This window comes from Embiotoca jacksoni, unplaced genomic scaffold (genome assembly GCF_022577435.1).
Source record: "Embiotoca jacksoni isolate LCO1_2020_lvr unplaced genomic scaffold, fEmbJac1.0.p SCAF_19, whole genome shotgun sequence".
Lineage (NCBI taxonomy): Eukaryota > Metazoa > Chordata > Actinopteri > Embiotocidae > Embiotoca > Embiotoca jacksoni.
Window position 1 is genome coordinate 854,153 of NW_027185329.1, and position 20,848 is coordinate 875,000.

Consider the following 20,848-nt stretch of genomic DNA (forward strand, 5'->3'; position numbering starts at 1 on the left):
GTGACGCTATGGCTTCATCTTTTTCACAGAAGTTTAGTATTTAAGCATTTGGATTATTGTTTATTTAATTCCTGTTCTAGCTTTTAAAAAATTTGGGGAGAATTTTTGATTTCAGATTGTCTGAACACTTGTAAATAACACCAGTTGTACATGAATGCTGTATAAATAACAGTCTAATATTGGAAAATTTTAACCGAAATCAGGAACTACTGGGTTTAAAGGACACGTGGACAGATTTAATTTAAAATTATCGAGGTTTGATAAACTGCCAGAACAGCGATCAGTCGATTTTCTTGTCTGTGGTGTGTAATCAGTATAAATCATCGCATCGTGGACCTGTGTCTTGAAAAAATCTGCTTTCTAAATTATTATTATTTTTTTTTTAAAGAGTCTCTGAATGCCGACGGCACCCTGAGTATTTTTCCAAGTGTTGAACAACCTGACAACATCCTTGATGAATAATTAAATGATGATGCCTCCTATATGTGTGCTTTTCGAGAGCGGCCATACGCTCCCGGCAGCCGTAAAGGGCATCAATAATGGAAATACGACATGACGGTAACACGCGTTTCCTGCGACCTAGACCTCGACCCAGAGAAGCTGACAAAAAGGTGATCGGGACTCCGTCAGGTTGGCGAGTCGCCTCTGACGCTTCCCGTTCCCGGGATGTTTTTTATTTTTTGCAGCCCCGGTCAAAGGGATAACTCCGGCTGTCAATCAAGCACGTCCCATTGGACGCGCCGGAGAGGAAAGAGCCCGCGGCTTCGTCCACTTAAGGACCGCCATTAATACGTACGTTACACGTGCGTCTATCTGTGAGAGCGAGAGGAGGCTAAAGTGTGTCTCGTAAAATAAAAATAAAATAAAAACCTTTTCCGAGTGCGGCCCGGGCACTTGAAGGTTAAGTGAGTGCACCCCCGAAGGCCGGCGGTGGATTCACTCCGGGGAGGTGAACTTCTGCCCCGAACGATGGAGGGCAGCCGAAAGACACGAGCGACGGAAAAGATACCCGAGGACGCTTTACTTCCTATTTATCTTCATTACAAAACTTTATCAACACAATCTTCAAAAAGTGAACACTGAGCCCAAACCTACTCGGTACGTTTTTTTCATTCACGACCAAATAATCTGTCTGAATGTTTTGGTCGGTAAAATTTCAGATAACAGTTAAAAATTAAAATGATTTTAGTATCATTTATGACCATAAAAGCATCAAATCCTTTTTTCCCCTTTTAACTCAACTCCTCCGTTGGTAACTAAAAGTTAATTCGTTTAAATCTTGAATTATTAAGAGTAACTTTTCTATTTCCTTTTCACCTGTGCATCTTATTTGCATTTGTTTATTTTATATTTGTTTTGCTCGTTTTGCGTCATTTACTTCTTTTAGCTCACTATTTCTACCGTTGCATGTTTTTGGTCGTTTAACTCTTTCAATGTCTAATTTTTCTTCTTTTGCATAACATACATCTCATTTATCAGATGTGTTGTCGTCCTCTGACCTCGGTGTTTGTGTTTTTGTTACTTTCCAGGAACACCTTTTTTTGATTTTCTAAGAAGGCATATCTTTCTCAGACGTGTTGTGGTCCTCTGACCTCTGTGTTTGTGTTGCTGCTCCGTGTGTCTGGGCCTCTTGTGTGTGCGCTGCTCTGACTTTGGTTCATCATACTGAGTGATGGGTTGAGGACACATCGGGGGGGCCCTTCAGTTTGTCCATCAGCACACACGCACACGCACACACACACACACAAGGAGCAGAGGTGGCTTACTGATATAGATTTAAAGCAGGATTGTGGTTCTGGTTGCAGATGCCAGCACGAAGAGCATCCATCACGGTGCCGATTCTTTTGGGTAAGTGAGTGATGGACCTCAGGTCGGCCGCTCGGGACTCCCCAACCCCCCCTCCTCCCTCCCTCCCCCCCGACTTCTGTTTCAGCCAACGAGTGAGAGACGAGGAGGTGATGTACGCGCCCGTCGGGAGACACACAAGCACCGTGAATGTGTCAAAGTGTTAAGAGAGAAGGAGGGGACAGAGGAGGGAGGGAGGAGGCGGGGGGAAATAGCGGGGGAGGGGCGTTTACGTTAGGTGTTCTTTACACCCCGTTGAGATGTACCGGTCAGAGGACTAAAGGTCAGCTGCAGTCCTTCAAGGTCAGCGGACAGAAACCCGGTTGGACACTGAGCTCTCCGCGGCATCACGTCCACGTTTACATGTTGTAAAAAGAAGTTTGAAGGAAGATGCTGTAACAAATATATCAACAGGTACTTCTAGAAGTCAACAGACGCCACAAACCCAAAAGGGGCTTTTTATAAATTGAATAATCTCCCTGCACACAGCTGATCGTTTTCCCTCATTTTGCCTTTTCTAAGATGTTTTCTCTAAAAACCCAAATCTTCTGGCGTCATCACTTATTTCTTGTGTTTCTTTGCAGCTACACTCTATTTCTTAACATTTCTTTTTTAGTTGTTTTTAACGCAGTTTGATTTTGTGTTGCGCTCTTTTCATTTAGATATTATAGTTTTATTTTCCTTTTTGTTTGTTTTTCTCTCTTTGAGGCTGTAAATCACTCCTATCTTTTTTTCTCCTATTCTATACTATAATAAAGAAACCCTTCTATCTAAGATGGCCATATAAAGTACGCAGCACTTGACGACAGCGTTAGGATAAGAAAGTGGCCTCCTTGTGTTACTGTAAAGGTTTGCGCGTCCAATAATATATAGAGTATATATTTACAGACGACCCTGGGCGGTGATGCTGATATTTGACCTTTGGGTGTCGATGTAATGAAGAGGGCCTGCTAGAATAACTGCACAACACTTCACCATCGGCTCAGTGACATGGCATGGCATCTCCGAGAAGACCAGCAGGTGGTCCCGAGGAGGACATGCTCCAAATAAACAGAACTGACCCACTGAGCGCTGTCCACCGTCGTCTTCTTCATCTCGTCTCCAGGAAACGATCACTTTCTGCTCACATCAGAACCGTCGACTCGTTCTGTAGTAACTCCTCACGTCTACACGCGTGTACGTCCTCATCTCTATCTGCCCTTCTCGTGTGCAGCATCTTTACCAACCCCCCCCCCCCATCCCCACCTCTCTCGTTCTGTGGTGGCATTCTGGGGTGCAGCTGCCAGGCCCTAATTGGTCCCTTTGGGCCCCCGAAGGAAAAGGGGGGTTGGGGGGTGGGGGGGGGGGGGTGGCAGCGGCCCGCTAAAGTGCTGATCGTAAGCGGGAAGATTTGGGCATCTGCTCGGAGCGGACGTCGCTGCAGGAACCGCTGGCAGACACGGAGGAGTACGGACGGGGGAAAAAAAAAAAGGTCCTTCAAAGTCACCGAACGCGTCGGTTCAGAGATGTTGAACTAACATCAGGAATTCACTGGAAGAAGTCAAAGCATTTGGACGAGCACCACAGACCTGTCAATCAAACAGACAGCCCCCCCCCAAAAAAACATACCGCTGTTTGAGGCCAAATATCTAAATAATGATTTAGTACACAAGCTAAACTGCTATGCTACGTTTCATTTTATGACCTCGTCTTCTTAAAGATGAATCAGATGAGTTCTGGTTTGAAGAGATGACAGATGCATTTATTTACGCGTTTTATCCATTTATTTAGTCCTTGTTTATTGAATATTTTCAGGTTTAGAGACTCGAATGTGCTCTTTTTGTCCTCGTAAGTACGCTCTGTTTGATGTATTTGTTTCTTTGGGATATTCTGCAAAGAGCTGATGGAGACATAGACATGATTTTTGGTCGCTGACATACTGCTGATTGTTTAAGTAGATTGTAAAACTGAATTTTAATGTAACTATCTAATTTAACGTTTAATCTACCTTCTGCATTTGTTTCATCTCCGTCGTCCAGCGTCTCAAAGAGGTTTTCAAATTGTCTTATTTTCCTTTTAACTTGTTCTTAAATTCATTTTATTTTCCTGGTCTACAACAGTCTGTTATTATTGGCCTGTCAATCATCTGTAAAGTTTTCTGAATCTGAAGGTGAACAGTGATGAAGACACATTTTAAGAGGAGAAACTAACTTTCACTCCATTAACCTGCTTTTTCATTTTCTGTATTTAGTGTTTATTTTATTAATGGGCGACTATTTGGCAATCAGTCCGGCATTACTGTCATCGGACAGGACGATCAATGATATCAGCGCATGTCTCCGCGGAGACGGAGTGGGGTATTTAACAGCTAAGCCCCCTCCTCCTCCCCCCACACTCCCAAAGAGACGACACAAATGAACTGAACCACACACACACACACACACACACACACACACAGAGAGAGAAAATACCCCCCCTGGACAGGAGACAAATTAACCACTTCCCGCAGAGCAATTCACGAGGGAGCAGGGGACAGTAAACGGTGAATGATCAATACGGCACTTCTTCAGGAGAGCCCGCACGATATCAGTCCCCCTCCCTCCCCCCCACGTGTAGAGACACGGAAAACACACGCATGTGCACGTGCAAAACACACAAACATGTGTCGAAGGACGACGGCCGCATCAATCACACGAGTTAACATTTGGAGTCCGCTGCTCGGTGGCCGAGCTCCTTTTGCCGAGTCTCCTCCTCCTTCTCCTCCTCCTCCTTCTCCTCCTCCTCCTCCTACTCCTCCCCCTCCCCCCCTTAACTCCTCTTTAACTGTGAAGCCACAATGACAGGAGACAAACTAGCCATTTCCCCCAGAGCAACTCACCGGGGACAGCAGAAAATGAACTGCCCCGGATCAATACGGTACTCTCTCCGCTCCGCAGACACTCACACAGCGAGACACGTTCGCTTCTCATCGCGCACAATGGAAATAACAACGACTGTGTGTCTGCATGCGTTACACAGAGACTTAAAAAAAACCAGAAAAAGTGTGTTTTTCAGGGGCCACAGGTGAGATTAGTTAATGAAGACCTGAAGGTACAAATAGTTCCCGGTGCGTTTTACATTTGCGATGCAGCTCCGGGGCCATTTGTCATCCTCTGGTTAAGGTCAGCCTGCTTACGTGCAGCTTTAATACGCCGCAACTCAATATCCGCTTTCATGAATAAACCAATTTAACCACGAAAGAAACCAACAGACGTAACAAAGCTATTTAAAAAAACAAGTTCACACAGATAATACTCGATTATGTTTTCATCTTCTATATTTACGACTGTCGAGCCTGCAAATGCAGTTTGAATTACGCGTGACCTGCGTGATCTATATCTATATATATAGATATATATATGTATCTAGATATATATATATATATCTATATATATAGATATATATATATAGATATAGATATGTGTGCTTTTCATGCTGTCTTGTTTGTACACTATTTAATGTATATTTTGTTTTTGTCCTGAAGTTATAATATTAAAAACTACAGATGACTCCAGATTAGACGAATCCTACAGTGATTTTTTTTTTAAACTGCTCTCTTCAAATATAAATTATGGATGTGACCAAACAAAAACATTTCAAGCTGAGATGCGAAGTTGTGCATCAGTTTTAACTGCTGGCAAACAGTTTAGAAACATTTCTGTACCTTTTTATCACCTTTATTATTCTTTATTCTCTGAAATGTAATAGATTTAAGTGTCATGTTTTTTGTCACTGACAAAAGTTGCTGCTGATTTCTTTCATAGTCAGTTGAACTAAAAGTAGATTATAGATGAAACAAAACAAAAACATGAAACCGAGTTTCAAGCGGAGATGCAAGCATTTTTTTTTTATTTCGAATCAAATCTAATGAGTTAGACACTAAATTATATGAATATTTCTCAGATATTAGTCAGTGAATGAAACATAAAGCAGCAGAATTGCAACCCAGCATCAGTTTTAACGTTTATAAACACCACTATAAAATAATGCTCCTAAATCATCAAATTAATAACGTTTTAAACGCCAACACAAAAGCACATCTCTAGAAATGCGTTCATCCAAATAAACGTTTTATCGTCAGTTCTGCTCCGAGAGAAAAACACACAGGAGTCGACGAGGCGCTCGAACCTGCTGAGGCAGCAGAACACATGAGCAGAGCCCCCTCTGCAGCTCGCTGGCAGCAGCACAGAGGAAGGATCTGCTCTACGTGTACATGTGCGTGACACCTTCATCTGGCTGTACACCCCGACCCACTAACAGGTGAGTATAAATAGTCCCGGTTCTCCCTGCCAAGACTCTGTTGGCTCCAAAAGGACCCGATAGAATGACAAGCAGTCAACTCGCTGTGGGTCAACGGCCAAACCTTCGTCATCGCCGTCGGTAGACCGCCGATCTCCAACTGGCATCATCGCAATTCTTACAGTCGCTCACGGGAAACGGGCGGTTTTGTTTCGGCTGCGGCGCCGGAACGATTAGAAGCGCATCGTCGCACAATTAAACACAAAAGGTTTTCCACTCAATGACGATAAAATGACGAGTAAAGTTATGATAAATGTGTCTGTTCTGTTTGGATTTTAGCCCTCGTCTGCAGAGTCGTGTGTCTGACAGGTGTTGGAAGTTTTTTTACATTTATATATTTTTATCTTATTTAAACAGTGAATGCATGCAGCCTGCAGTGTGAGATGTTTATTTAAAAGCCCTGTTGCTGTTACTTTGTTGACACAACTTAATTTGATTTATTTAGGATATAAAACAAGCTTAATCTTAAAGGTTCCCTGTGAAATCTTCTCAAGAAACAAAGTCATGTCCACATTCAGTATTACATACCAACACACTGTGTGCATCCTCGGGGGCCAAATATGATGTCAAACATTTGCCTTCGTTAGAAACGGGGGTGAAAGGAAAACAACGGCTCCAAAAAATATAAAAGAAGAAGAAGAAGAAGAAAAAAAAAAAATGTGCGTTCCGACTCAGCCGCAGTGACTCCTGAAGCATTTATCAGTCCATTCAATCTGAACGCTGCATCAGAGTGTTGAGCCACAATTACAACATAATCAACAAGTCTTCCATCACGGTGTTGGCCTTGTGGTGCCAGTTATTAATATCAACGACAACAGTTCACAGTCGTACCCACCTCCCCACCCCTCCACCCCCCATCCATGCCCAAAACCCTCAGCTGGCATGGCAGCTCTCCAGGAAAACCACAGCGCTGGAGGTGCCATGTACCGGACCGGTTACACAAAAAATGCCGACGGCCCACCGCAGTGCCACATCACTGACGGGCCCGACCCGGAGGTCACGGAGCCAACATCACTGACGGGCCCGGAGGCCACGGAGCCAACATCACTAACGGGCCCGACCCGGAGGCCACGGAACCAGCATCACTAACGGGCCTGACCCGGAGGCCACAGAGCCAACATCACTGACGGGCCCGACCCGGAGGCCACGGAGCCAACATCACTGACGGGCCCAACCCGGAGGCCACGGAGCCGCCGGCAGTTGCACGAGGAAGGAAGTGAGCTACTTAATGGTGCAATCACGGGATGTGCGACAGTTACACACAGATAAACACAAAACACATCTCATCCCCTCCCCATCACCACCACCCCACCTCCCCGCCGCCGACCTCCCCGCCATACATACACACAGAGCGGAGGACTCAATTACTCTGCGTCTGTTCAGGAGCAAATCTCACTAATTAAATAAGTTAAGCATTAATTATTCAACCAGAGTAGGAGAAAGGGACTCCTGATGAGAGGGAGCGGGGGCGGGGGGGGAGGGGGCGCACACTGGAGTAGCATGGGGGAAGTAGGGGGGTCTTCTCAAGCTATAAAACAATTGGCAGCCGGCGCGGCTAATCAATACAACCCCTGCTGGAATTAACAGTTATCTTCAAGCCCTTTAACAAGAGTGTGCACAAACAATCATCCATTATTGAATACCAAAACACAACCCAAAGGGAGGGGCGGAGGATGTGTGGGTTAAGGTGGGGGGCATATGGACACACGGTTGGTACACGGGTGAGGTGGGGAATTAAAAGGAAAACAAAATTAAAAGGATAACTTAATTGTACTTTACTGTTAACTTCCTGTTTTGGGGGCGTTTTGTTTACACTTTACTCACCAAAGTTTTTGCTACAATCTGGAATTACACATCTCAGACATCTTAAAATACAAAAACCCAGCAGGGAAAAAAAAATTTAAACCATCGGGCAGATTATAAACAAGCCAACAGTTTATCATGAGTCTCTAAAAAAGCTTTTACTTTGGGGCTAAAAGCTGCTTTACATTTCTATACTGACTCCTGTGTAAGGGTAAGAGTCATGCAGACGGTAGCTCCGCCCATTTCACACACACCCCACCCCCCCACACACACACACACAAATATGACTAACAGTTTAAGGGTCTAATGCCACAATTCAGTACAACATTAACAAGAGCAACGTTAAAACATTACAAAGACATGATTATAACAGTAGATGTTAAATGAGTTGTTAATTAAAATAATAAAAAAACAATTGTCATTTCCCCCCCAAAAAATTGCTGAATCTGTTTTTGCTTTTTTTTTTTTTTGTCTGGTACGATTCAAAAGTAAAAATTGAGGAAAATATCAATCTGTTGCCAATTGACAAAAGACAAAGTAGAATTTGCTTATTTTAAGAAAGAGGTTGACGAGACCTCTCGTCAACGTTGAGTTAAAAACCCGTCCGTCATGTCGCCTCCACATTTGTTCCCATGCAACTGACAACATGATTCCTAATGGTTAAATCCAGGGGACACCTGGAGGGAAGTTATGGCTGCGCTTATAGGGAAACAGGGAGGTCAGGCACATAGCGGAGGGTCGGGGGCAACGAGCTTAGAAGGTTTGGATGCCAATCGTGACTGGAGGCACACGGCGAAATACTCGAGGCCCCTTTAACCCCCCTGGGAGGGAGTAGAGAAAACCTAACTTTCCCCAGGGGGGATGAAGAGGAAAAGAAAGGACAAGGGACGGCTTAGAGAGGAAAGGAGCTACTTGGAGGGGAGTGCTGGGGACTTGGGGGGGGACACAGAAGGGGGGTGGGGGGTGTCACTGAATAACTCACTCAGACCAGAATAGACTCGGGGGGGGGGGGGGGGGGGGGGGTGTTCGAATGTCCGGGACGGTATGACTGAAATGGGGGAAAAAAAAAACAGCAAGATGGTATAAGGGGTAAGGTTTCTCCTCCACCTGCAGGGGGCCTCGAACTGAAGACTCGGACGGAGAGCCAGGTGGAGCAGGAGGGGATAAGACTGGAAGGAGGGGGGGGGGGGGGGGGGGGTTAGATCGGACATGGAGCCAAGCCATCAATTAGGAGAGAAACGTTTAATCCCCGTGGACAACATCCTGCACACTACTAGTACTACTAGTGTGGTCAGTGTGACGATAAGTTTTCTGACTTCAGAGCCCCGACTGAAACACCAGGGGGGGCACGAAGAGTCGCTATAATCTATAGATAATTCAAACGGATTTTGCAGCAACGGTACGAAATTCGCTCAAACTAATTCGAACGAATTGCGCTTACAAACGTTACAGATTTTTATGAATAAGCGATGTCATCCAATAATAATCATTAAAACTGATCAAACACTGGAAACCAGCTTCAGTTCAGTTTAACTGGGAACATTTACGACATTGTACCATGACACAAGACAACAGCTGATTTAAATATTCACATTTTATGTCACGTCATTATTTTTCTGCTGATCTTAAACAGTAAACTAGATTTTGGCAGAAAGACAAAAATGTATGTTCTTTAAGGGTTGAAAGGTTTCAGTGTATTGAACCTCCACGACAACCAACTTCTACTATTAGTACTACTACTGCTAGTACTACTACTATTATTACTACTACTAGTACTACTACTGCTAGTACTACTACTATTACTACCGCTACTACTACCTCTACTACAACTGCTACTAGTACTACCTCTAATACAACTACTACCTCTACTACTACTACTACTACTAGTATTACCTCTACTACAACTAGAACTACTACAACTACTACCTCTACTACTACTAGTACTGAATTACAAATAAGCCGCATACATTTTAAAGTTCTTTTGGAGCTTTAGCAGATGGAGTCGTGCGGTGAAAACTTTCAGACTTTATTGATCACCATATTAGCGCTTATAATCGTTTTAAAAAGGCAATGAGATTTGTTGAAAAAGTAAAAGCACATTATTGATGACTAGTTGCTTCATCAAAATACTGTAATATTCTACTCCTGGATTAATATGAATGGTTTGAGGAGTTTTTTTTGAAGCTCATTTTTTAATTGAATTCCTGCACAATGTATCCTGGAGGGTTTTTTTTAAATTATTTTCTTTGCAGTCCAGCCAGACAAAAATCAGAGCGTGCGTGTGTGTGCGTGTGTGTGCGTGTGTGTTTGTGTGTTTGTGTGAGGCATAATTAACATGCCGAGCGCTCTTCGGACTCTTTGCTCGTCTTCCCACGTAAATGGCAAACCCCCAGTGATTATTATGGCAACATGTCAGTGTGTGCAGACATATGGAGGGGAGCTGGGCCGGGTCGGGTTACTGTCACCGGGTCGGGGTACCGCGGGGTGAGGGAGGGTGGGGGGGCCTGGAAGGCTACAGCAGCACGCTCTCTCCAGCTGACAAAAGGGGGGGGAAGATTTATGGAGTAGCACCTAACGCACCCCCCCCCACCCCTGTCCAACTTTCCCCTCCCTGTTACCAGAACAAACACACCTTCATGTGACACAAGACTCGCAGCCGCCGAGGACGAACACACACTGATTAACACATTAGAGAAAACAGCTCCGAATTCATGTTTACAACAATTAAAGGGCTATTTCACCGCTTTTTAAGCCAATTTACAATAAATCATGAAACTTTTACATTAATGTTTGACTATTCAGCAAACTGTGTTTTGGATAATTTTCCTCCCTTTAGGCAGCTTTTTTATTTTTTTAGTACTGTAACAGAAAGGCAACGGTTCAGTTTTATCATCTATCACAGTTGACGTTTGCTTGTTGCACTTTTTCCTCATGTTTAAACACTGCATGAAGGCGTTGTGCATTATTAATGCACTATTTTTTTTTGTAAAATAAATTTGAGTACATTTATTTGAGTAAATACGGTTCATGACTCAGCAGTATTATTTATTTTATTTACGAGATAACTTGCAAAAAAAAAAAAAGTCCCAGTATGGTCCCTAAAAAACAAAAAAGAACAATAATGGTCAATAAATCGCCCCCCCCCCCCCCCCCCCCCCCACAGACTTTAGGGTTGAAGAGATTAAGAGTTTATGCGCCCGTTAAGTTCTTGGGAAAATGATGGTCAGGATTCAAACTCCGTACCGTTTTATCTACAGATGGAAACAGAGACATTCATTCCTGCGAAGCCATTTACCAATAAGTGACACCCTGTATTGCCTGCCATGTGTTCTCAAATAATTAGTGGGTCTCTGGCCCGCGGTCCTGTTAGGTTTCTGATTTATTCAGACAGCCTGACACACGGGCCACTCCTCTGGATACCAACACAACATTTACCTCCTTAACTGGGACGGAGTCACAATCGCGTCGGGATAAAGTTTCTCCTCGATAGTCTTCATTACACACTTCGACAAATGTCGCCCATGTCTCACCCCCCACCCCCCCCACCCCCCCGCCGCCCGCCCTCACCCTCCCGCTCCAAAACGTGGGATAAAGACCCCCCTCCCTCATCATGGCACGCAGTCAAAAAAAAAATTAAATAGTGTAAGAAAGCATCGAGAGAAAAATCTGTAAAAACCTGTTGAGCAATTGAAATCTACTTAAACTAAAAGTTATCCGGTCATTGGAACGAGGTTTCCCCGAAGCGCTTCGAGTGTTTCCGGTTCACTCGCCCCGTCCTCGGGAAGCCCGGCGATGTCCGACGTCGAAAATTTTAATTATGGCCAGTTGACAGTTTGATGAGGGTCCAGGGAGGGGAAGGAGGAGGGCGGTGTGGGGGGGGGGGGGGGGGGGTCTCGCCACATTACTTGTGTGGACACACTGTGGGCACAGCGGTCGGCTCCGTCGGGGTCTTGTGAGGTTAATCAAAATGCCAAATGTTACCATGCACCGCGGCGAGAGGAGCTATACTGAGCAATGTCCCGCACAACACACCAGAAACTGAATCATTCATGCAACCCAAGAGCAAAACTCTTTATATATAGAGGCACAAAGATGAAAGCGTGCTGCCTTCTTAATGTGTCCACAAAGAAGCGATTGAAAACATAATATATACATATATATATAAATAAAGTGGTTTCCTGCTCATAAACCTGCCAGTCCATGTGAGGTCCAAATTAGGACATTAAGGACCGTCTGTCTCATTTACCGTCCTCCTCTTCCTGCAGTGACAACAGCAGTTCCTGCTTAAATCATTACGCCGACGCTATATGTTTGTGTGTGGGCGCACATGTCCTGTGTGTGTGTGTGTGTGTGTGTGTGTGTGTGTGTGTGTGTGTGTGTGTGTGTGTGCGTGCGTGCGTGCGCGGGACAAATGGTGACGGACATAAAGAGAAAGGAGAAGACGGAGAAAGCCACAGACAGGTCGAGAAGAAGACAGAAAGAGAAGACAGAGGTCCACCTGTTTGACACAGAGAGCCTGAGAAAGTGCGAAGGAATGAGCAGAATGCCTGCGCGCATGCGTGTGTGTGTGTGTGTGCGCGTGTGTGTGTGTGTGTGTGTGTGTGTGTGTGTGTGTGTACCAACTGATAATACTGCAGGAGCACCGGGGGGATGGCATTTAGAGAACGGTATGTAGAAAAGCAGCTGATGGGAGGATCACACACACACACACACACACACACACACACACACACACACACACACACACACACACACACAAAGTATTAAAATCATTTGACTGATAAAAATCTTCAGAGAGATCAGCGCACAAATACACACTGACATGGCGGCGAGGAGCAAACAAACAGTGATTTAATGTCCTCTGTAAGCTGCCTCTTTGTGTGTTAATGTGGGAGAGTGAGTCAGCGAGACGAGACCGCAGGACAAGTGGCCACCGTGTGAAGGAAAAGTGGGAGAAACTGGAGCAAGTGTGAACCAGGCAGTGATGCAAATAAACAAACAAAAATAAACAAATGTATGTTGCGCCAAGCTGAAGTCAAAAATAAAAAAAAGAGAGAGAGAGAGAGACGGAGGGACCGACGGGGTGACAGCTGCACATGTGCCAATGCCTGACAAATGTGTGACTGCTCCAGTTATGTGATTACTGAATGATATCCTTAAAAAAAACACACAAAAAACCTCCTAAAACACACTTTTAAAAGAAAACATCACAAACACTTTTCCCCTTTTTTGTGTTGGTTTCCTATTCAGGGGTTCAGCGTCTTGCCCAGAGGACACTTCGGTAGGTGGAGGAAGGTAAACGGGGGATCAAACCGCCAACCCCGTGATTCGTAAATGTGTAACTTCATACACGCAAAACTGGAGCAACGATGCCATAATGACAAAATGTGAATCACTGAGAGGGAACAAAATCAGGAGCACACACCTGAACGCATCGTATGGACGGAGGACTTAGTGTTAAGATGCTGGGAAACACGACAGGAGGGGCGTCCGGTGACATCACGATGAGGTCATCGTGCAGGATCACACAAAAAAAAAAAAAAAAAAACAGCTGATGCAACAATTGAAATCTACAGTACGGTGGTGTGTACATTCAGGGGAGTGTGTACATGTTGGAGTGTGTACGTAGTGTGTGTGTACATGTTGGAGTGTGTACATGTGGAGTGTGTACATGTTGGAGTGTGTACATGTTGGAGTGTGTACGTAGTGTGTGTGTACGTAGTGTGTGTGTACATGTTGGCGTGTGTACGTAGTGTGTGTGTACATGTTGGAGTGTGTACATGTTGGAGTGTGTACATGTGGAGTGTGTACGTAATGTGTGTGTACATGTTGGAGTGTGTACATGTGGAGTGTGTACATGTTGGCGTGTGTACATGTGGAGTGTGTACGTAATGTGTGTGTACATGTTGGCGTGTGTACATGTGGAGTGTGTACATGTGGAGTGTGTACATGTGGAGTGTGTACGTAATGTGTGTGTACATGTTGGAGTGTGTACATGTTGGAGCGTGTACATGTTGGAGTGTGTACATGTTGGAGCGTGTACATAGTGTGTGTGTACATGTTGGAGTGTGTACATGTGGAGTGTGTACGTAATGTGTGTGTACATGTTGGAGTGTGTACATGTTGGAGTGTGTACATGTGGAGTGTGTACATGTGGAGTGTGCACATGTGGAGTGTGTATGTAATGAGTGTGTACATGTTGGAGTGTGTACATGTTGGAGCGTGTACATGTTGGAGCGTGTACATGTTGGAGCGTGTACATAGTGTGTGTGTACATGTTGGAGTGTGTACATGTGGAGTGTGTACGTAATGTGTGTGTACATGTTGGAGTGTGTACATGTTGGAGTGTGTACATGTGGAGTGTGTACATGTGGAGTGTGCACATGTGGAGTGTGTATGTAATGAGTGTGTACATGTTGGAGTGTGTACATGTTGGAGTGTGTACATGTGGAGTGTGCACATGTGGAGTGTGTATGTAATGAGTGTGTACATGTTGGAGTGTGTACATGTTGGAGCGTGTACATGTTGGAGTGTGTACATGTTGGAGCGTGTACATAGTGTGTGTGTACATGTGAAGTGTGAACATAGTGTGTGTACATAGTGTGTGTACATAGTGTGTGTGTACATTCAGTCCTGATCACTGGAGAAAGTGGAGAATGTCAGCGAGGCCTCGATGCAGAGCTGCACGTGTGATTTATGAGAGAAATAAATGGGATCAGTGTAGGCACGGTAACGGGATCCCTGTGGGGCGGGGGGGGGGGGGGGGGAGAGACACTCTTTTGTGGTGGTAATGGCCTCCAGTGTGTCGGGGGGGGGGGGGGGGGAGGGGGGAGGTGGGCAGCATGTTGGTAAGTCGATGCTGAGAGAGCAAAGGTGGCAGCGCTGCCACTGTACGAAAGCCCCGCCCACAACAACTGTATAATCTGACCCCCCCCCCCCCTCTCTCCCCACCCGCCCCCCTCCTTGCGAGGAACTTATTTTTTTGTCCAAAAAAGTTTCCATCGTTAATAAATCGGATTCATTGATGATGTACTCGCCTTCATGTGTTGTTCGTGCATGAGATCATAACTGAAAGACTTCCTGATCATTTATGAGGTATTAATACATGAAGTGATGCTTAAGTCAGGCCCGAAAATAAATAAATAAATATATGTATATCTACATAGATATATATATATACATATATTTATTTATTTTTGCTGATACTTTGCTGACTTGTTGATGCTCAAAAGTGCATTTCCACTTTTTTGAATACAGAAAGTCTGATGCTCTCCTCTGCAAAGTGATCTACAGCGCTGGGCTTTAAAAAAATAAAATAAAATAAAATCACAAGGCGTATTAGGAGAAGAGTGAAGACAGCAGCAGCGAGGAGAAGGAGGAGGAGGAGGAGGAGGAGTGAGTGGGACCGGCTGAGAGGAAGCAGAGTGAGATAGAGACCTAAAAACGCTCCGCGAGCCCCGAAGCCGCACGCCTCAGCACTCTTCCTCCGGCGTCCTGTCCGCTCCTGACATTTATCTGCTTTATTAGATTATCTGGGGCTACATGGCTGTCTGTGGCCGCGCACACACACACACACACACACACACACACACACACACACACACACACACACACACACACACACACACACACACCCCTCGATTCATTACAGTCCTAACTGCTTACTTAGGTTTATGCCCTCTTTAAATTAAACCACAGATAAACCAAAGAGCTCCGAACACCGCGTGGACGGGAAGCCTCAAAACGGCCATTCGGGAGGAAATTAAGAAACATAGTTTGGGGGGAGTATTATCATGCGTGTGCGTGTGTGTGTGTGTGTGTGTGCGTGTGCCAGTGGTCATGAGGTTGCTTTTTAACGGGCTCATCTATAGGGACTCTGCTTCCCATCATTAGTAATTCAATTTGCTCTTTATTAGCGGCTCTTATCGGAGGCACAGACGGCTCGGAGCAGCTCTCTCTCCATCTTCCTCCGCTCACCCCCTCCTCCCCCACTGCTCCACCTCTTCTCCCCATGTGTGTGTGTGTGTGTGGGGGGGGGGGGGGGGGCGGGATTCAGGATGCCCGTCTTCAATTAGAGACGCGTGTTGATTCCTTCTTCACGTGACATAAAAAAAACCCAGAAAAGGCAAGGAGGAGCCGAAGACGAAAGGACTCGGAGAGACGCTGAGAGACGAAATAAAAAGCTTCACGTTAATGGCTAGATGGCTTCTTTTTTTTCTAATGTCTTCCGACTCCATTGAGTACGGGATGACTGCACCCAAAAAGATGGGCATGAGGCGTGTAGGGTACACGCTGAATGACCGGAGGGCTTGGAGGGGCAAGAGGAGGGAGGATGGGGGAAGGGGAGGTGGAGGAGGGCGGTAAAAACAATGATTGCTTTCCATCAGGTTGAGCCTATATTCTACAGTTCGTTAAAACAATCCAATTTGCAAAAGGATAATTACGCATTAGCTCCTTTCTTTTTTTTTTTTTTATCTGCTGGAGGGAGAGCGGTGCCGGGGCTCGATAGCGGCGGCGCTGCCCGCCTCCACCTCTGCAAATTACCCGCTATCGGCACTTGTTCGCCATCACGGCTGAATTGGGCAATCAATTAACCCCCCCCCCCTCCTCCTCTTCTTATAGTCTGCCTGTACAGCCTCTCTCCCTGTGACAGCAGACAAGCAGGACACACATGTGAGCTGCTGCCCTCTACTGGACACCAGCTGTAACAGCTGCAGCTCAGAGGGCCAATTCTCCCATGACACCAGGAACCAGTGTGCTCAGACTGGAAACGTTAAAACAGCAGCTGACAGCTCTTTTCATACAAAAAAAAAAAATAAGCCTTAAAATCTTTAGACAATCTTTGCTTTCTCTTTCTGAGTTTCACAAGTTGACTGAACCCATCAGCACATCATTTACATAATTTCCTTTTGGCACAAAATGAAACTGTGATTTCTTGTAAACTAACTGCTAAATGATATCTCAAAGACTATTAGTCTATTATGTGGAGCATTGAGTGTATAGGACTGAAAAAAAACACTACGAGGAGACGCGTTGCCGAAGTAAAAAAAGAAACAAGTCTATAAAAAAGCAACAAACTGAGAGGTAAAGAACCAAGTGAGAATATTTAAGTAAAAGAAGACTAATCATCAATAACTACAGGGCTTCAACATTTCTATTTAAACATGTGATGTTATTTGATGAGCATCTGGTTGACAGTTTATTGAGGAACAATAAATAAACAACAACATTTGTGTACTGTAGTGCGGTGCTGCTTACTTGTCCTTGACGACGTGGGGGAAAGCCGCCTCAACTTGTGTCGCCCAAACGACACCAGCTCCCTCCGGACCGCGAAGGGGCTCCTGGTGAAGGCGTGCGTTCGGCCCCGCGGGGAGAACTTTCCTGTTGACGGGCCGCCGGCCTTCTCCGACCCGCCGCCGCTGTGGTCACAGAGGGAGAAGAGAAACAGTGAGACACCTGGAGGGACGCTATTCATCAAAGGTATGGAGAGGAACTGATTTGAATCCATGTAAACAACATGAGCGAGGACACGTGAAGGACTTTGCTGCCACCTTCTGGCTGAGGACCAAAAACAAAACGCGCGTTGCGGTGAATTTACCTGCCAGCCGACCTCCTGATGATCTTCATCCTGCTGCGCAGCTTGAACCCGCCGGGGGACGAAGACGGGAAGGAGGCCCGTTGAGGCGACACGACGACGAGTCCTGCTTTCGCTCCTCTGCTGCTTCTCTCGGCCGTCCAGTGGAAGGCGGATCGGCGACGGGCCGCCGTGGCGCCGCCCGTCGCCGCCAGAGAGGGACTCTGGCCCGCCGCCTTCCAACGGTACCGACTACTGGGCGACGGACCGGCGGAGGAACCGGCGGTTCCCTTCCTCAGCTTGGCGGAAGGAGCGGAGCCCGGTTTGAGCTTCTTGGAGGCGTCTCTCTGACTCGGAATGAGAGCTTTGGGAGAAAGAGGCTTCCGAGGTGTCTTAGTTTGGGCCCCGACGGAGGAGACCCACCTGTACTTGGAGGTTCTGGGGGCCGCGGTGACCGGGCTCAGCTTTCGAGGTAACTTCTTCGCCGGGGTTCTCTTGCCACCTGCCAACGAGGAGGTGCTGCCGGCGGTAACTCTGGGCTCCGCTGCTCCCGTGTTCTGGCTCTTCACCCAGGTGAACTTGGACTTTTTCAAAAAAGAGGCACCGGCTTGGACCTGCCTGTTCTGGGACGAGGTGTCGCCGGGAGGTTGTTTTGAGGCGCCGGCGGTGAGAGCGGCCGGAGTCGCGGTCCGTTTGGTCTCCGTGGCGGTTCTGCTGCTCAGCGAAGGTTTGATCTGAGCGGCCGTCGAGGTTTTGACCGACGACGGCGCTTCTGAAGGAACGCCGACTGTCTTTCCCGCCACGACGACGTGTCCGCTTTCAGCCGTGTCCCGAGACTCTTCGGCCTTTCCTCTGAGAATTTCGTGTCGCACTCTGGCGTCCTCTGAACCTCGTCGTCCGTCTTCATGCTCGTCTTGTTGTCCCGGAGTCTCTGTGGGGTTTTTCTCACCGGCTCCTCCCTTTACGCTGCCGATATGTCCGTCTTTCTTCTGTTCAATAATCCCTGATGACGCAGTGGCAGTTTTGGTCTCGTTGGGCAGTGAGACGCCAGGAGTCGGGCTTCCGGAGGTAGACTGATGAATGGAGGAGGAGGAGGAGGAGGAAGAGGCCGATGGATGTCCGACAGAGGACGGGGGGCTCTTATTTTTCAGAGAGTACGTTTTCCTCCAGCTGCCGCAGCTCTGAGGAGCGTACGTTCCCCTTCCGGAGTCGCGAGGAGGGCCGACAGAAGATGAGCCGTGACCTCTGGATGACGTGGAGGTCGTGGGGTGTCTCTGCTCACTTCCTGTAAACGGCGCGTCGCCATGGACGCTCTTGTGGTTATTGATGAGATCTGGGGGAATTAAAACAAATAATTGAGGTGATGTAGCAATAGATAGTAATAGAATAATAGAAATGCAATAAAATAGCAGTAAAATAGCAGTAAAAACTATAAAATATAAATATAAAATGCACAGTATATACAGTATATACAGTACAGTATATATATATATATTATATACAAACAACCAAGAAACACAGACAACAGTGTTATTGTTATGTGATGGATTTTGCCAGAGGTGAGTTATTGTACAGTCTTATTGCAGTCGGCAGGAATGATCTCCTGTATCAGGAATGATCTCCTGTATCTGGAATGATCTCCTGTATCAGGAATGATCTCCTGTATCTGGAATGATCTCCTGTATCAGGAATGATCTCCTGTATCTGTCCTTGTGACAGCGGAGCTGGAGGAATCTTTTGGAGAACGTCCTCCTCTGTCCCTGCAGCAGGTGGTGGAGAGGGTGGACAGGATTATCCAATATGGACAATAGTTTGTTCAGCGTCCTCCTCTCCACCACCTTTTCCAGACTATCCAGGTTGTAGCCGATGATGGAGCCCCGGCCTTCTTAACCAGTTTGTTAAGTCTGTTGGTGTCACTGGCTCCAATGCTGCTCCCCCAGCAGACCACAGTGAAGTACAATACACTGGCCACAACAGATGGTAGAACATCTCCAACATCTTGCTGCACACATTGAAGGATCGAAGTTTCCTCAAGAAAAAGAGTCGACTCATCCCCTTCTTGTAGACAGCATTGATGTTGGTCTTCCAGTTCAGTCTGTTGTCATGGAGACACCAGGTACTTGTACTCCTCCACCATGTCCACCTCCTCTCCCAGAACTCTCAGCGGTTGTGGAGCCGTCGTCTTCCTCCTGAAGTCGACCACCATCTCTCTGGTCTTGGCCACGTTCAGGAGGAGGTGATTTCTTCCCCCCCACTCCACAAAGTCCTCCACTACTGCCCTGTACTCCTCCTCCCGTCCATCCCTTATACATCCTACCACTGCAGAGTCATCAGAGAACTTCTGCAGATGTCTTGACTCTGAGTTGTTCTGGAAGTCAGTTGTGTAGAAGGTGAACAGGAAGGAGACAGAACAGTTCCCTGAGGAGCTCCAATACCACTGACCACCGTATCAGACAGCACACTGCCCAGACGGACAAACTGTGGTCTGCCTGTCAGGTAGTCAGTGATCCAGGAGACGGTGGACGTGTCCACCCCCACCACCCCCACCACCCGCAGCTTCTCACTCAGCAGCAGTGGTTGGATGGTGTTGAATGCACTGGAGAAATCAAAGAAAGTGATTCTCACAGAGTCACCGGTTCCATCCAGGTGAGACTGAGCTCGTTGCAGCAGGTAGATGATGGCGTCGTCCACTCCCACATGAGGCTGGTACGCAAATTGCAGAGGGTCCAGAGAAGATTTCACCAGCGGCCTGAGGTGGGCCAAGACCAGCCTCTCCAGCACCTTCATCACATGAGATGTGAGGGCAACCGGTCGGTAGTCGTTGAGGCCGGATGGAGTCGTCGTCTTCTTAGGGACTGGAACCAGACAGGACGTCTTCCATGAAGGAGTAATCTCCTTCATACCGGTCCACACCTCCCTCACGTTGTTCTGTTGGAGTTTGGCCTCCAGCTTCCTCCTGTAGGAGTCCTTGCACTCCCTCATCTTCTCCTTCAGGTGGCGCTGCACTCTCCTGAGCTCCTCCCTGTCCCCAGACCTGAAGGCTGCTTTCTTCTTATTAAGAAGAACTTTCAGGTCACTGGTGATCCACGGCTTGTTGTTGGGGAAGCATTTTACAGTCCGGGATGGTACGGTGGTGTGTTCACAGAATTTGATGTATTCTGTGATACAGTCCGTCATGCTGTTGATGTCCTCCCCATGTGGTCCACACAGCACATCCCAGTCCGTGGACTCAAAGCAGTCCTGCAGGGCGTCTTTCGCCTTCTGTGTCCACCTCCTCACAGTCCTGGTGGCCACAGGCTGCCTCTGCAC

At 46.6% G+C, this 20,848-nt stretch overlaps 1 protein-coding gene across 1 annotated transcript in view; it reads right to left on the reverse strand.

Moving 5' to 3' along the window:
- Nucleotides 1-20,848, reverse strand: part of zc3h3 (zinc finger CCCH-type containing 3) — a 52,028-nt gene that overhangs the window by 29,449 nt on the left and 1,731 nt on the right. The window contains exons 2-3 of the mRNA XM_069152921.1: nt 17,564-18,872; nt 17,224-17,384 (exon numbers count right to left, since the gene is read on the reverse strand). Of these exons, the coding sequence (XP_069009022.1) occupies nt 17,224-17,384; nt 17,564-18,872 (1,470 nt within the window). The remainder of the gene's footprint in view (nt 1-17,223; nt 17,385-17,563; nt 18,873-20,848) is intronic.